This window comes from Apus apus, chromosome 3, assembly GCF_020740795.1.
Source record: "Apus apus isolate bApuApu2 chromosome 3, bApuApu2.pri.cur, whole genome shotgun sequence".
Lineage (NCBI taxonomy): Eukaryota > Metazoa > Chordata > Aves > Apodiformes > Apodidae > Apus > Apus apus.
In genome coordinates this window covers 4,636,776-4,653,794 of record NC_067284.1, presented here as the reverse complement: position 1 = coordinate 4,653,794, position 17,019 = coordinate 4,636,776, and the positions used below count along the sequence as shown (strand labels likewise).

Below are 17,019 nucleotides of genomic sequence, written 5' to 3'. Positions count from 1 at the left end.
TGAAATGAATTTTTCATAGTTAAGCATTCCAAAAATATCCCACAGGTACTGGAGACAGTGGTCTCTACCTCATACACACAGCTACTTCAACTACAGATCTTACATGAGGAATCTTCAGAAATTAAATAACTTGAGATTAAAATAAACTGCTAGTACAGCAAAAGATTTGAACATTTCAGCTCTATCCTGCCAAACTAAAGACGGGGACTGAGGTAACGTGATGTCCACTAAGCTCAGTGATTTCTTTTTTAGCCTCCAGAGTTTTCTAGTCTGCTGATTACTAGAGCTAAGGTTCAAACCCTTCCATTCATTCATTGTGTTACCTACACAGACCTTAAATTGATTCAGAAAAACATGTAAGTGTTGACAAATCAAGTAAAGACACCCGAGAATACAGTGCAAACAAACTTTGGTATCAAACAAGAAACACTGTGCTTTAAAAATGCTTAAGACTTTGCTCCTCATCCAGAAATAGTACTGGAATATTATGAAAAGTAATAGAGGCAGCACCATGTAAGTTGGGGTTTTTTGTTTGTTTTTATTAGTATTATCTCTTCAAAAGAAAATATATTAGTTGAAATTTTAAAAAAACATTCCTTTCTGCATGCCTTTATCTTTTACATGTTATCAGTTAAGCACCTAAACAGAATCCATTACCATTATACCAAGAGTCAATTACCATTATGTATATTCCCAAGCTTTCTAGTCAAAGGAGTTCTGCAAAATCTTGTTTCTCATGAACTCCAATCTTGCAAAATCTTTGAAGACTTTTGCAAGTGGTACAAATTTAGAAGCTGCCTGTAGGGTCAAGGTAATGACAAATGCTTCTTGCATTTGTTTTGCCAAAGGACTGCCAGCTTTCAAAGGCCTTAAAAGTAAAAAGCAAAACACTGATCAGGTGACACTGTAGTAAGTGATGGAAGTTCACAGATAAAGTGTTGCTAACTCAATACCTGTACACAGAGATCCAGTGGAGTGATGCCATTTTTGTCTGGTAAATATTTGGCTCCTCTCATCAAAAGAATTTGTGCAGTGTCTCTCTGACCATGGCTATTCAAAAGAAGAGAAGAAAGAGTTAATGAAGCACTCATGCTCCACTGTGTGTGATAAATCTGACTTTATTGCATCTAACCAACAAAACCAAGGCAAGTTAGGAGAAAACAGTTATGGTATGAAGCTAAACAGACACAGCATAATGCCTCTTACATTCTTCTACTGGCTTCCAAAGCTAGAGCAGAAGCACAATGCAAAATTAGGTATGGCCCATTTATCAAGCCAGAGTCACCCTCATCATTCAGAAATTATTCATCTTAGCCCAGCCTCATAAATATGTATGAGCTGCATTTTCTGCAAAAGATGACCTCTTTCACAATTCACACCCTAATTTACTTCGCAGATAAAGTTTTTCTCACTGAGTTCTTTGCTCACTCATACTAGATTTGGCACAAAAAATAATTGTGCTTTAGCCATCAGTATTTTTATTATTATTGATACGACATGGTTTTTTGCATGAGTTCAATAAATCACTCCTGACTCCTATTTTTTTTTTAAACAATCCATGTTTTGCCTAGTCTTTAAACGTGAAGTTTTACTTTTCTATTCAGAATCTATTTCACAGTTCCACTCATCTACTTATATGTCTTACAGGACACTAATGTTTCTTTGAGTTGAGAATTTCACAAACAACTATTTCAACAGGCCAACATTGCCTAGAAAGAAGTAAGACCAAAGATTATTTATATCCCTCAACACCTAGAACACATACTTTCCAAACCCCTTTCTTCTAAAGAAAATGAGAAATTAGGTATGAGTGGTTACATGTTGAGACATGAAAGACTGACTATTGTTTTCACCCATATCTAGGGCATATATATGCCTTCAAATGCAAAAGAGAAGTATCTAAAGGATGAAACAAAAGACTGCTACACAGATATAAGTTTTCCAATGAAGTTTTAGATCACAAGCTAGCTGGCAGTGTGCCCATTACACAAATGTAGATGAGTATTTGATGTCCTGGAATACGCCAAGGCTGCTTGCTTTAACAGTTCAGGAAGGTCACAGGAAAAGTGACAATAGCCAAGGGGCAGGAGGTAGCTTCACTTGTCTTTCAATAGCTCCCAGCTGAGCTGTCCTTGTCCATGTCCTTCCAGACCAGGAAACCAACAAGTTAATCTAATATACTGGACTTTGCCCCAGTGCATACAAACATTCAGAGTCAGATCTCAGAAAGGAGCTAAGACTAAGGGCCTACTTGAAGCTCCTCTTCAGTGTAATTCTGCAGACTGAGGGCACAACCCAACACCTTGAAAATACAGGGGTTTCAGAGTCAGACTTTGAGGACTGACACCCTTTCTCCAGCCATCACCAGTCACTGCTACCACATCCTGCTCTCCTGTCATCAACTTCTTACCATCTTTCTTCTCAGGTGGCAACACCACCAATTCACCACTTTTAATGTGGAAACCTTGACTTCTGCTACACACACTGTTCATCCAACCCTGCCAGCTGCTCCAAATGTTAATTTTTAAAGGAACATCACCACTGTACTTGCAGCACACTCCCTTCTCATGAGAAACCTCCAAGCTGAGACAAGTTGCTTACTTCTTCTGAAGAGGATGCCAATACTAGTCCCTAAACAAAGCACCAAGGCATTTGTTTAGCCAGCAGCTATTTATACTTCCCTTCTTCTCAGCTGCCAAGAGTCAGCACACACTAGCTCCAGAGCTCCAAAGGTCAGGGCTCTCACAACTCTTGGCAGGCCACCAGGCCAGTCCAGTTCTCTTTTTGTTTATATTAACATTTAATCATAGGTGAATTATTAGGCAAATCACAAGGATTATAAAATTTTAAGTGTTTACCAAGTAGTAGAAATGTTCCAATTAAAAAATAAAAAAGAAGTAATTTATAATATGTCATTAGTTTTTAAATAAAACTAAACTGTGAATAAAATAGAACTGATCAAAGGAACAATATAATTTCAATTCAACATTAACTTTCAGGCATGTAAGGCATATTTCATGTACACATGTAATACCATAAAGTACATTATAGAATACTCATCTTTGCCTTATAAAGGGCTGCATTTCTAATGTATTCAAAATACTCTAGAGCTGATAGATCTCAATTGCTCAGAAAAAAAAAGTTCAGCAGTCATTGATTTATGACTCATGCTAGAACATGTTAGTTCATGGTAGAACGTGCATGGCTGTGTGTTTAACATGTCTGTTAGAAAAAGGTGAACAAGCCTGCAGTGCTACAAGTACTTAGATGAGTCACCAAACTACATTCAAACATGAGGCAAGATTAAACACCAATCAGCTTTGATGTTTCCTTTATTTTGTGCTTTCTAATCATTCCTATTATAGAAGGGGAAAAAAAAAAAACAAATCAGTTTCACTTTTAGCAGTATTCAAAAGTTCAGACTATATACCTGCAAGCAAAATAGAGTGGAGTTGCCCCTGACACATTTGGTCTGTTTATATCTGCACCACTGTCTAGCAAACACTGCACCGTCTGGAACAGAAGAAAATACCAGCATTAGAAAAAGAGCAACAGAAAAGTCCATTGGCTTGCAACTATCCAGTGTCATGCATGTCTAATTACACTGAAGGATTTAATTTTCAGTAATGAATCTCAAAACCAACATTCCTAAACACTACATGGCTGTCAGAGTTCATAAAGCTTCCTTTGAACTTCCCATTTTAACAACAATGCCTTTTATTAAACTTCAGCTAATCCCAGAGACCTCTGAAACTACAAGCCATTTAAAAAGGAAAATGACACTTTTTAGAGAAGTAAATCTCAAGTTAGTGACAACCATAAACAGCCTTATCACAAGCTGAAGTTTTAAATACACACTAGAAGCAGAAAGTAAACAAATTCTGAAATATGAAAACATTGAGAAGACCCTCAAACATGTTTTGCTGTATTCCAGTCACACAGAGTTGACAAATCTATAGATAACAGTTTCCCAGGATTTTGTCTTCCAAATTCTCTGACAATGACAACAGAAAGGCTCTGGGTAGAAAGAATTTATTTTTTTTTTACCAGTAAATAGTCCTAGAGACAATCAGTATAATTCAAGATCACTGTTCTACAGAGCTGTAATGCAGCTGAAGTGAAGCCTGTACTCTAAGAGTAAGTAGTCAGTCCACAGGCAAGGCCAGATCTAAAAGCTATTCACACAGATCAATAAACAAAGAGTCGACATGAACTTGATTTACTTTTTATGTTAAATACCTGACTCAACTCTGTGTTCATTTTTTATTCACAGTAAATTAAGATCATTTCAGATCTTAAAAGCACATAACAGCTGGCACAATTATTAATCCAAAGCATACTAAAAACTAATGAAAAGCATTTTCCAATGTTTAACATTATATCAAAACATGCAACAATCGAGGCAATAACAGTACTACAGAAGAGCTGAATGGTATACAGGAAGTCAATTCCATAAATACTGAACTCAATCATCTCCACAAGAACTAGATTTTCCCATGAAAGTGCATGCAGTCAATATTAGGACAAACAACAGAGGACTCCACACTTCTATTACCATGTACGTATACACCTGACGTGTACAGAAAGATACACAGAACTCTGAGGCTTTACACAATTCTTCACAAATCCAAAGTGTGAATAAAATTGGGATACTTACTGTCTTGTGTCCATTTTGACAAGCTACATGAAGGGCTGTCTGTCCCATCGCATCTTCAACATCTACGTTGCTGACATGCTGAACAAGATCATGAAGCAATTCTGTTCGTCCATTGACGGCCAACCAGTGAATCTATGTACAAAATGATGACATGTCTCTTTTAGCAGGGATAGAAGTATTTCATAAATATTATTTTAAACCTGTACTACTGTCAGTATTCTCACAGAGAGTAGCTTTGAACAACGCTATCACATGCTTAACTACTTCAACCAGATTGTTTGATTCTTAAGGGCAGGGGACACAAAGCAGTGTTGTTTATCCACATGTAAGACAGCAGAAGCTTAAGAAACAAGCATCTTCAAATTCTTCATTCATTTAAGAACATAATCAAATAAACAGCACTTACTGCAGTCAAGCCTTCATTATTACAAATGTTGACATCTGCACAGTATTCCAGCAGCTTGCTCATACATTTCTTTTGGCTATAAACAAAACAACACATTAAAACCCAGCCAGGAAGAAAAAAAAAAAAAAAAAATCACTTACAAAGACCAAGTATCTTCTTAGAGCTCCACTCATTCTAATTCATCATTGCACCAACCTAGCAGGTAGTTTTACTTTATAAGGAGAACAGTATTCAGCATGTGAAGAGCAGTGATCACCAGTAGCACCAGACTCATACAGTGCAAGGGTAGCATATGCCAGCACAGGGCTAAAACATAATTGTGCAGCTGAAGGGTTTTGTGGAACGCGTACTTCACCACCAGGCTAAGAGCTTCAGCTCACCATGAACTACTCCCTCAAGGCAAGCAGCTAGAGTTCAGCTAATGGAAATCCACGCTCATCATCATCTGTACACTTCAGTGAACACATTTACACTACACCACTAAATCATTAAATAATGAGACACTCCACTGTGTAAACCTTTGGCAAGTACAACAACTGCCTTAATGAAAGTAGGAGTGTTTTTCCTACTTGATGTTTTGTTTGGTCTTTTAACATTCTCTAATGCTCCAAGTGTTTTACCCTCAAGAGTTTATTCGTACTTTTCCTTTTGTTTGGAACCTCTCACCTTTCTTATGCCTCCTTTCCACATAACTGCCTCCTGTGTGTATTTCCACATTTCATCATGTACCACCTGGCTGCTTCTTTCTCCCTTCTACAAATACTCCTCCCACATACCTAAAAACTACCAAATACCACCTCCAGCCGTGATACAATTCAGTTACTGTAACACATACATGCTCTAAAAAGAAAAAAGACAACTTTACCATTCCCAGCTGTGTGCTTCCACTTACTCCAATTCAAGAAATTAGATCTTAAAAGATCTATAAAAGTTGCTGGATCACTGTTTTGGTTTTTCCCTCTCCCCTCTCCTAATACTGTGCAGGTAAGCTTTGCATTCCTTTCCTTGTAGTAAAAATTTCCCTGGAAACACTATCTGAGAAAAACTTGAAATCTCTGAACCCTTCCTTTTCAAAACCTTTTCTTACTTAGCTAACAGGAAGATGAATGCATCCTTTTTTTGATCACTGTTATAAGAGCCATTAGGCTCCTGCTTAACAGAAAACACTATCGTGACTGGCACTTCAGACATAATTCCTGTTTATATAAAATTATTTCCTGAATATTCAAAGTACGGATTTTAACCCACACACTCCCTGTTTTCAAAAACAAAAACTATTTGTCTGAATCATGCAAAAACTTTACAGAACACATCCGCTCAAGCACATCATGCACAAAACCTTCTTAAGAGTTTTTACAACTTTTTTCTTACCCATTCCTTGCTGCTAAATGGAGAGGTGTGCATCCCGAGATGTCCTGATAATTTGGATTTGCCCCTTTTTTTAATAATAGAACAAGGCATTCAACTGATCCACAGCTAAGAACAAAATGAGGAAGGGAAAAACTGTAACAAGGATATTTACAAGCCAAATCTATATTGACACAAGGACAACAGCAATACAGATTACATTCAGTCAAAAATCTTGACACAAAACTGTTTTGACACCCTCATAATTCAAGTTACATGAAGCTAAAGATACCTAAATGCAGTGAGAATTGACTGATCATAACTTGGTCTGATGAAGAGGTGCTACCCTCCAATATGGCTTTAGTGACTTCAAAACCCAACACTGAATCTTAAAGACTGCCAATTGTTTAAAATGTAAACTGTTACAAATGTTTTGTTCACTATTTCCTCTCACCTCCCTCATCCTTCATCTATTCACAGGACTGAATTTCCATTAAATAATAATTCCAATACCTTTTTTTGTGTTATGCTTCAGTGTCTGGAAATTGCATTTCAAAGCTTATATATCAGAAAAATTCTAAAACTCCTACAAATATTTCTTTGCTACTTGTTTTGAATCTGTAACTTCCTTTTCCTTTTACTCAGCAGCTCTTCAGGATAATGTGTCCCCAAGAACACAAACTTTGAATTATATGTTTATCTTACTCCTGAACTCTTCAAAAGGAAGAGCTGACTGAGAGGATAAACATGTAATATTTTTATATTGATCACAGCTGGCTTATCCATTGTTCCTAGTCTTCCCAAGGGCAGAACTGCTAAACAACAACCCAAAGAAACTGAAGATCAGCTGTACAATAAAGCTGCAAAAACAGCATCTCAACAATCTCTTAATGAAATAACCAGCCAAGGTAAAAGAGAATCCAGAAACCAAGCATAACACAATTTCTTGGGTTTTATGATCAATAAATGCAGCTTTTCAAATACACTTTTAAGATGTACATTAAAAATTTGCTTGTCTTTTTTTTTCCTTGAAGTACTTCCTTAAGCAAATTTCATAGAAGCAGCATGTAATTCTGAGAGGGAATGTTTGGGAAACATATTTCTAAAACAGTCTGCCTAGAAAGCTGGAACTCTGCCTTCATTGTGCCCAAACACATGCTATATTTATGCAAAACTACTACTATTTATTTTTACTTTTTTTAAACAGTTCAAATGCAACAACTTTCAAGATATTTAAAATGGGACTCAAGTACAGAACTTTCATTCATTAGCTTGAACTCTAATTTCCCAAAAAGCCATTTCAAAAACTAGCTGGTCCATTTATATTAAAGTTAGGTTAATCTGGCTGTTACTTGGCAATATAAATTGACCCTCATTGAAAAGCTGCATAAATAATAATCTAGGTCAGATTTTAAATATGCACTTCAGTCCCTCACCTAGGACACAAAAATTTAATAGAAGTGAGTGGCTAAGGAGTATCTCCTTCAGTTATGGTCAAATGAAGTACTTTGGAACCACTGCTTCCCAATGAACATCCAAGAGCTTCCCAATGTTTTATAATACTTCAAACACAAGCAGCACCTGCTTAAAAGGTTCCTCTAAACCTACAAAGGCAAGAGGAACCCTATATACAAGATACAGATGTTGGCTTCATTTCTTCACAGATTTCACAGAAAGGAAAAAAGTATCCACCAAGACTTTCTTCCCTAGAATTCTGAAAGCCATTTGATACCATGTGTAAAACCTGTCCTCTCGATGAGGCCAGGACATTGCTAAAAGAACAAATGAAATACAAAAAAAAAAAAAGTGTAATAACAAAATGTTAACTGATACTACAGAGTTTTCCAGCTTACATTGGTGCCTTAGATTTGTGGCAATACTTTCATTGTTAACTTCTGGACTGGACTCAAGTAAGTCTTACTTTGCTGCAATATGAAGCAAACTTCTCTTCACACGTCCAAATGCATAATTCACATCAAATTTTGAATTTGATAGCAGCTCTGAGACAGACCTTCAAACAGATACACAATTTCATTAAAAAACAATTCACAATATCCAAGGACAGCATATACTGTAACTTATACACAAGAACTCTATTTCTTATTTGATTACTATTTCTTTTCCCTCCAACTAATTTCTGAACTAGAGACCCAATAGCTTTCAAGCACCTGCATGTTGAGAGTATTTTTACTCTTTCACTTCTTAATTGTACATAAAAGATGAACTGGGACACTGGGAAACTGTTTCAAATGTAAACTTGCAAGAACTACACAAGATGTCCAGATCACTTCCTAACAAATGTGGAAAACAAGCATATTAACAGCTTTAGTTTGAAAAACAATAAATACCTATTTTTCTCCCTATCTCAACGCAGACACCCTAAGCAGATATACAGCACCTTTCCCAAACACAAGCAAAATTCAGAAGACTGGTATGTGAAATCACAATGATGAAGCAGAAGGACACATGACATGCCAACAGGATAAGAAGTTTAAATAGGACTCTTCAAGCCCTAATGAATTAGTAAAGATAAAATATTAGTTAAGAGAAAATATTTCAAAATAGGCAAAAGTGCAAAGTCCAGTAATGAGCTGATCTCAATTTAAAATCCTTGCACACAATATCAGCAAGATACTATGGTGCACAACAAGTGCTCTTCCTGATTAGATAAACAGTGTACAGTTTCAGTAAGAGTTACTACTTGCTTGCCTAGAAAACCCAGGAGGGTAGCCCCACTTAGCTGGCACTGTCCAGCCCCAGGTCTCAATCACTCTGAGGACAACTGGCAAAGAGAAGTAGCTGGTCATCTGAAGAATCCCAGTATCAATCTCATTGTCCATGTCTTTCAGATGTCTAATGAGACTAAGAGCTTCTATGTTATCAATAAATGCACATTCAGAGTTACAACCCAGTTAAAAAAACAATCCTTTTGTCCCTGCCCTAGGACAAATTTCTCTATGGGCATCAACAGAACAAATCCCAGCTCCAGTCTATGGTATAAAACAGACCTCTCAGGTAAGAATATGCTGGGATGCACACAGTCAGTGACTCACTTCAGCTACAGAAGCCACAGAGATGAGTGCTCTAGAAGCTACAAGTCCAGCAAACATGCTGGTTTGTTAGATCATTATAATTTTTTTTTTTAAAGGAAATTTAAAGAAACTCTCACCTATGCTGGTCAGCCATAACCATTGGCATCAGTGTATAGACAGCAGTTTCATTGTCTGTGAAGAAATTAAATACTCCATTATCATAAAGAAATCTTTTATGTAAAATAAATTCATCTAGTAATTTAACTTTAAAAGCGTTTCATTGTTCAACACATCATTACTTTTACATAGGGTAAATGTACCTAAAGTTTCATCATAAAGAAAAAGCTACCATACTTAAGAGAGAAGAGGTAATTAACAGAACTGCAATACATGAAATTTCAGTGCAGCCTTTTTCCTTTAAAAAAATCATTATTACAGAATTTGAAATGCAACAGCAACTTCTTTAAATTGACAATTCTGTTAATTAAGTCAAAGCACCTTAGAAATGTGCATTAACAAAAAAACGTAAATAGGAAGTTTCCTTTTTAAAATAAGCTTTGTTCCAAGGTGAGTTCCACAGTCCTGATACCCAGGAGTTTGTAAAACAAACAAGCAACCAAAACCCACATTTATTTAAACTGTTTACTCCATAACTATTCATTTTCTCTCTCTAAGCTTGAACACCTGAATGCAATACATTCCATTTTAATTTCTAATCAGTTTCATATTCCACGTCTGAAGGCAATGGAAAAAGAAGATCCAAGTCAATGGTGGGAACAGACTGACATTCAGCTGTCAGTACTGCTGCATGTACCAGCACTGCTGCAGGGTATGACATGCCTGTTTGGTTACTTACACACTTTCTGGAGTAAAGTGTTATTTAAAAGAATATTAATGTACAATAATTATTATTGATGTCAAATTATATTTTCTAGCTTGCTGCAAACTACCCATTGTTGGGAGTACAGTTTCCACCTTCACACTTCATGTAGATGCCATCTTCAGACAGAAGGACCTTCTGAGAGCCCAGGTATTTGGTTCCAGGATGCAGAAATATAGGACTGTTCTTGTAAAACTTCGATTTTTAACTTTTTCCTCATCATCTTAATTGATCCAAATAACAAATTTACAAAGCAATCAAAACAGGAAAAATTAAAACAAGTTTAGCTTCTCATCTCTTGCATATACTCTGCTCCTGTACATTAATTACTTCCAGCAGTTAGGCGAGCTCACGTTCACCAAATATTTACCAAACAGCTCTTCAGAGTCAGAGAAGCCCTTATCATGCTGCAGCTATGCTAGTCATTATTACTCTTCTACAGTGCTCCACAACCAGTGCTGCTACCCACTATCTGAAGCAGTCTGTAGCTAACAAAAGAAAGCAGCAGTGCCCTTCTATTACTACCTTTGAACATCAAAAAGAGAGAAGTCATATTCAAATTCAGGTCACATCAATTCTGTTACTTATGTAAAATTTTAGAAAATGAAATGCATGTTGCTTACACAGTGGAAGAGACACAAGCCTCTCAAAACACCCAACACTGTTTCAAAGCTGCAGAGAGTAACTCTAACCATCACCAAGTTCAAAAGTTTGAACTGTCTATTGTTACCCATGGCAGAGCTGTGTGAGCATCAGACAACTCCATCCCCAACCTGCATCACCAGCATGTGCTGCGGGAGGGGACAGGCTGGGAGGGAAGGGACACACACAGAGGGAGAGTCCTGGAGATAAAGTTAAAGAGATGCTAAATAAAGATAGCAATTATGGAAAAGATTTGATCACTCTTTAAAAATGTATCCATGATTAGCTCCCAGTATATGCAAATGAAAAAAGAAAAAAATCTTGCTTGAGCTCTGTTTTCCACAGACCTCTTGGCAGGAAGATAATGTTCTCCAACTGAATCCAAGAACAGACGTTGAGAATGCCAACTTAACCTGAGCATGACATCCCTACATATTATCACAATCATGCCCTATTATAAAGAAGAGGCCCCCCAAAATATAGTCTTTAAATACACCAGCACAGTTAACTGAAATGCTTAATATTGATCCTAACTAAATTTAACTATATTGCAAGTATAGTGATCTAGAAAAAGACAATAATTAAATATGAGTGTAGCTGGGCCATAAAAGGTGTTTATGGTATAGTACAAAACTAAGCCCTTTACTATTCTATAAACAGAACCTACACTGTGGAGCATATGCAGATTTTTCCCAGAGTTGTTCTGTATAGAACTAATTAAAAGGGTGTGGTACTACAGAGCTTTTGTACCTATTTTTGTTAAATATTATCTCTATTCATAAACAAAATCTTATGGACTTAAAGTGACAGTACATGACACCAGGGTGAGAAAAAGCATTATCTGCCTCAAGCACTTACAGAACTTATTTGTGATCTAACTTGCTTGCATTTGAGTCGTGAATATCTAAAGACAAAAAAAAAAAAACACAAGCCCACACTCAAAATGCAGTCAGAGCCAACAAAGGGCCTAAAACTTTGGGCTGCAAGACCTAGTTTTCAGGCACTGAGCCTTAACAGTACAATCCAGAAATTTATGTCAAGCTTTTAAGTGCCTAGAAAAAGTCTGCTGAAGGATACTTCAGGAGAGTAATGAAAAAAAAATAAACAAAACTATTTGTTATTGGCAAGGTCAGCTCAGGGTATTCACAAGCACTGAACTCAGGTGTTAATGCCTACTAAAAAATAAGTAAATAAACCAACCTTAAAATTCATCATCTAGAATCCTGACAAGATAGACTAACTATTTTACTTCATAAGAGATACTGGCTTAAATTTGGTAGAGATCACAATCTTAAAGAAGTGTCAGCACCACCCATATAATGCCCTAACAGCTACAGCAGAGGGAATGGAAGTTAAATACCTGGATTTAGTGCCTTCCTCAGCAGCATAAGGAAGTTCAAATATACATCTCCACTTTCTAAGAGAGTACTACAATTCTTAATGTACAGATGGTGAGGTAAACTATATGTCTTTAAAGTTGTTGAAATGTACGTGGGGGAAAAAAGAAAATGCAGTTCAATAGGCCAGACACAGGACACAAGAAGCCACCAAACTGCATGTCATCCTAGACTGGTGGTGGAAACCTGTCAGTACATGTCTGGAGCAAAACACTACAACACAAACCTGCTTCTCAAGAAGAGTCTGGGCAGGCCTGCATAAACCGAGGGAATACCAAGGTCAAAAAAGAAGGCCTAATGAGCCAAGATGCACCCCAAGTTAAAGGCCACTGACTGGAGGTTTTCTTGGAATGACAGCTCCAGTGGCCGAAGTCAATTCATCTCCTTATTTCAGTTCAGCTGTGATTTGTTTCATGTCATTGTTACAGAATACATAGGACTGAGATTCCTTCTGCAGTATGGGGCAAGAAAAGTACTTGTTCTGGAGGTCACAGGGCTTGCACTTGGACTACCAGAAACACAGCAGTCTGAACTGCAAGATCATAATGCTCAAGATAGGAAGGAAACAGCTGATACCAAATCCAGAATCCATTTGCCTACACTAGCACTGGAGTAAACTTAAAGCAGTATAGGTTGTGCTAAGCAATATTATCATCACTAATTAGCCAAACCGGCGCTACCACATTATTTTTGTAAGTCTGATCTCTCGTTAACACTATTACATCAGTTTTCACTGCTGCTATCCAACAGCTTACAAGAAGCAGCAAAATCCTCCTGAAACTTGCCTGTGATTTTGTAAAACTTAGGAGCGGCCGCACAGGCAGACCCTGAAAGCGCGGACGGGTGGCAAGAAGCAAAGGGTGCGGCCACCCCAGAGAGGAAAGTCCTTATGGGCAGGAAGTCCGAAGAGGGAACACAAACACCATCATTGCTCCCTTTCCTCCAACGCCGGAGGAGAAGGCTGGCGGGCAGGCCGCCTACGATGCCTCCACAAAAGTAAACCCCGAAGAAAGTACCACGACACGCACACGACTCCCAAGAAGAGAAACTTCGCCGTGACCGACAGCTTTTCCGAGGGGCTGTGTCCCCCCCAGAGGCCGGGCCTGCCCGGGGCACTAAGCTACCCGGCCTCCCAGCCCGGAGCTCTGTTTTGCTAGACCCACCGGGAGGCCAGCACCCGCCAGAGGTAGCTCAGAGCCAAGGAAAAAAAAAATAAGGCTGTGACAACGAGAAAAAAAAAAAAAAACAAAACCAAACACGCAAGGAAGGATGGAAAAGAGGGTGGAAAGAGGGTCCCGCGACCACCCGCTCGCCCCGGGGCAGTGGGCCAGCCCGCGCCCGGGGGAGGCCGGGGAAGTCGCTGCTGGTGGCGTTACGGTCACCACGACTTATTTATTGCTGAAATAAGAAGGGAAGGGGCAGCTCTCCGCCCTCCCGCCTCCGGCCCTGCTCACCTCACCTCACCCCCCTCCCCACAAAAGGGCCGAGACCGCCCGCCCCTCACCCACCCTCCGGCAGCTCCACCGTGCGGGCGCGGCGCAGGGACCTCGTCAGCCGGTTGAGCTGCTCCATGGCTCTCTCCATCCTCGGGGCGCCCAGCCCGCAGCCGCCGAACCGCCCTGCCCTGCCGGCCCCTCAGCCCATGGCGGCGGCCCCGAGACACCCTCCCCCGGCCCGGCCCGGCCCTCTGCCCATGCGCGGGGCGGGCAGGCCGCGCCTCTGGGCGGGCGGGTTCGGGCTGTTCTAAGCAGATGGAGGGGGGTTAAGTTGCCAAAACCTGTGGGGTAAGGAGGTGTGAACAGCCTGGTGTGAACGGTTTTTGAGCCTGTCTAGGCTATAGGAGTGAGGGATTGTGCCAGCGCGGCCTCGGGGCCTGCGCTTCCTCAGCGCTTGATGAGGCGATGGCGCCCGCCGGGCCCAGCCCCGCTCCTGGAGCGGGTGGCTCTGTGGAAATTCCTGCCCTAAAACCGAGCAGAGGAGCCCCAAACCGGGGGGTGGAATGTATTCTGACCAGCCAAACTCTCGGGAGATCTAAACCTCGGGGGTGTTAGAAGTGAAATGTAGTGTTGATTTTGCGTTCTAGCGTTAGAACCGTAGTGTCGGGTTTGGTTCATACATATATACATCCATATATACTCTAGTGTTAGGAATATATAGTTTGCTTGAGATAAGTGAGATATCTGCACATTCCAATGACACCGAGAGGGGTTTACGGCCCAAGAAGCTGAGGGACTGAATTGGGCTCCACCTGGGGGATCCGAACATGGAGCAGGATTTGTGGCCCAAGATCAGACCCAACGCGGCCGCTTCTATCGTGCTCCTCGGGGCAGGATGGCACCAGCAGGGAGAGATCATCTTGTTAATTGGGAAGACAGCCAAGGGGGCAAGAAAGGTCAGAACTATACCTTAAAAGGTAAAAAGTAAACTGCTAGACTGGAATGTGTAAACAGGGGCGGGAAACTTACAGGATAATTCGAAGCGTCGGAGAGGCTGCAAACCCTGGAGTGCCCAGCCAGTGGGGAAACAGGGGAGGGAACTTTGCGTCGGGAATAAGGAATATAAAACGTTATTCACCTTGCTATGGGTGTGCCTGCTTGCTTAGGTCACCCATTCTTGCGAGAATGTCAATAAACTGTGCTTCGTTGAAGGATCCGTGTGGGCCTGTTCCTTGGCACGACAGGCGTTTCTCACAGGGGTGACTGAAGACCAAGAAGGAAGCGCGCAGTGGGGATGAGAAGGGTGGCTGACTTTGGTAGCGCCTCAGAAGAAAGGCAGAAAAAAGGAAGATAAGAGAGCTGTAGCCTAAAAAACACCATAAGCAGCATTTAATAATAGCAATAATATGTAGAGGAAAACATGAGAAGCAAAGAACAAATGTCGATAAATTATGTATTTTGTTTGTTTGTTTCAGTTGTCACTCCCAGTTGCGTAAAAGTGGATCAAGGCATGGATCCAAAGAGAATTTGTTACTCTCTGGGAACAGACTAAGCAAAGACCTGTTAGGTGCTGTCATGTCAGCTACACTTCATGAACCCCCTGCCAAGACTTCCAAGACCTAGCTGAGATGGATTCATGGAGGATGGGTGGGATTCCCTCGTCCTGTCACTGGGAACTATTGAGCAGAGTCTGGCTCCATCCTCCTTGCACCCACCCTTTAGGTATTTATAGGCATCTACATGAAATTAAGTGAATGGATGAAAGGAGTTTGTGCTTCCTAGATGTCTGTCATTGATTACAGATAGCAGCTAAAAACAGAGTAGGTGTTTGAATTTTAAGACTTCAGCCAGAGGGGAAAAGGAACAGAAATGAAATGCAGGGTCAGACGTAGAAAATATGTTCCCAACCTGCCTACACATCCTAAAAATCCCCAACATGTTACAACGCTCCCTCACTTCAGGAAGTTCCTGGGTACCAAGGTGACAGCCAGACCTCCCCTGGTAGATTAGAGCAGCTGAGGACTTCCACCTGAAAATCAGTGAATTAAAATGTCTGGAGAATGCTAAGGGGGTATACACAGTGGAAGACCTTCAGCCCTGGAATTCATCATTTCCACTGGTCTGACAGTCTGAATATCAACTTTCAAGAATGTTGCAAAGCCCGTCTGCTTTCTCAAGCCTTTGTTTCATTGATGATTTCAGAGTAATTTTTAGTTTTAATTATGGATGACAGCATTAAAACCGGTTTGGTTTCTAGCTCTTTAGCATGTAAAAGGAATTAAGAGCAGAAAATATTATTTTTGTTATTATTATATTAATTATTATTAAATTTTTATTATCTTGAATATTAACAGGCACATGTCTGGGCAACCTGGCCCAGAAAAAAAGGCTTCACTACCTCTGAAAAACTATGAAGAGAAGCAAGAGGAATAGTCAGTGATGTGGGATGTCTTGTCAATGAGATAAAGCAAGCAAGAGCAGGACTCTCATGTTGCAAGGGTGGACTCGAGCGGACGTGATTAAGATTCATAAAATACTATTAGTGCGGAGAAGGTGACCAGGAAATGAAGTTGACAGGCAACAAGCTTCAAACAAGTGTGTTCCAGAGGCCAGGGTGCAAAGTGCATTTCAACAAAAATTAACCAGTTCATAGAGCAGTGGGCCATCAGCAGATTTGAAGCGTAATGGGTGCAGGTGCAACCTGACTCAGTCACTGAACTACAGACTTCCACAGCCAGGTGTGGAAACCAGGTAAAAGAATCACACTGTGCACGTCTTGTTCTGTAAACTCTGGAAGTGTGCAAGGGATGTAAGAGGATGTATTCATCAGCCCTCATGGCTTTCATCTCCCCTTGTTCACAGGGTTCTCCTACCTGGATCTTGCCACGCTTCCCTCCTTCTTTTCCAGGCCTGCATGATATTGTTGTCAGGACAGTATTCACCTGCAGCTCTTGCACAGAACATTTTCTCTAAATGTCAAGGCTTGGTTGTAAGATGAAAAATAGATCCTATATACACTTTCTGGAGCACAAAAATTAAGTATTTATTTTAAATATTATGTAAAAAAAAAAATATGTGCTTTCTTTTTCTGCAGATACCTGATGGAGCAGAGGAGCCCTTTCAACAAGAATGTTGACCCAACTTGAATTTATCACATTTCTTCTAGCTAGTAAGAGAGACAGGTAATGGAACAAGCAATAGGATATGAATGATGTGTCATCA

General features: G+C 39.9%; 1 protein-coding gene across 4 annotated transcripts in view; it reads right to left on the bottom strand.

Annotated features, from left to right (window-relative positions):
• HACE1 (HECT domain and ankyrin repeat containing E3 ubiquitin protein ligase 1) overlaps window positions 1-14,052 on the bottom strand; it is a 46,544-nt gene extending 32,492 nt beyond the window's left edge. The window contains exons 1-8 of one of the 4 annotated variants that reach the window (XM_051613094.1): window positions 13,870-14,052; window positions 9,580-9,634; window positions 8,332-8,421; window positions 6,435-6,539; window positions 5,064-5,139; window positions 4,658-4,789; window positions 3,431-3,513; window positions 954-1,050 (exon numbers count right to left, since the gene is read on the bottom strand). In XM_051613094.1, the coding sequence (XP_051469054.1) occupies window positions 954-1,050; window positions 3,431-3,513; window positions 4,658-4,789; window positions 5,064-5,139; window positions 6,435-6,539; window positions 8,332-8,421; window positions 9,580-9,634; window positions 13,870-13,945 (714 nt within the window). In that variant the 5' untranslated portion in view covers window positions 13,946-14,052. Of the gene's footprint in view, window positions 1-953; window positions 1,051-3,430; window positions 3,514-4,657; window positions 4,790-5,063; window positions 5,140-6,434; window positions 6,540-8,263; window positions 8,422-9,579; window positions 9,635-13,869 lie in introns of those variants that run through there. The other 3 variants (XM_051613095.1, XM_051613096.1, XM_051613097.1) reach the window with 3 other exon arrangements.
• Between the last annotated feature and the right edge of the window lie 2,967 nt (window positions 14,053-17,019).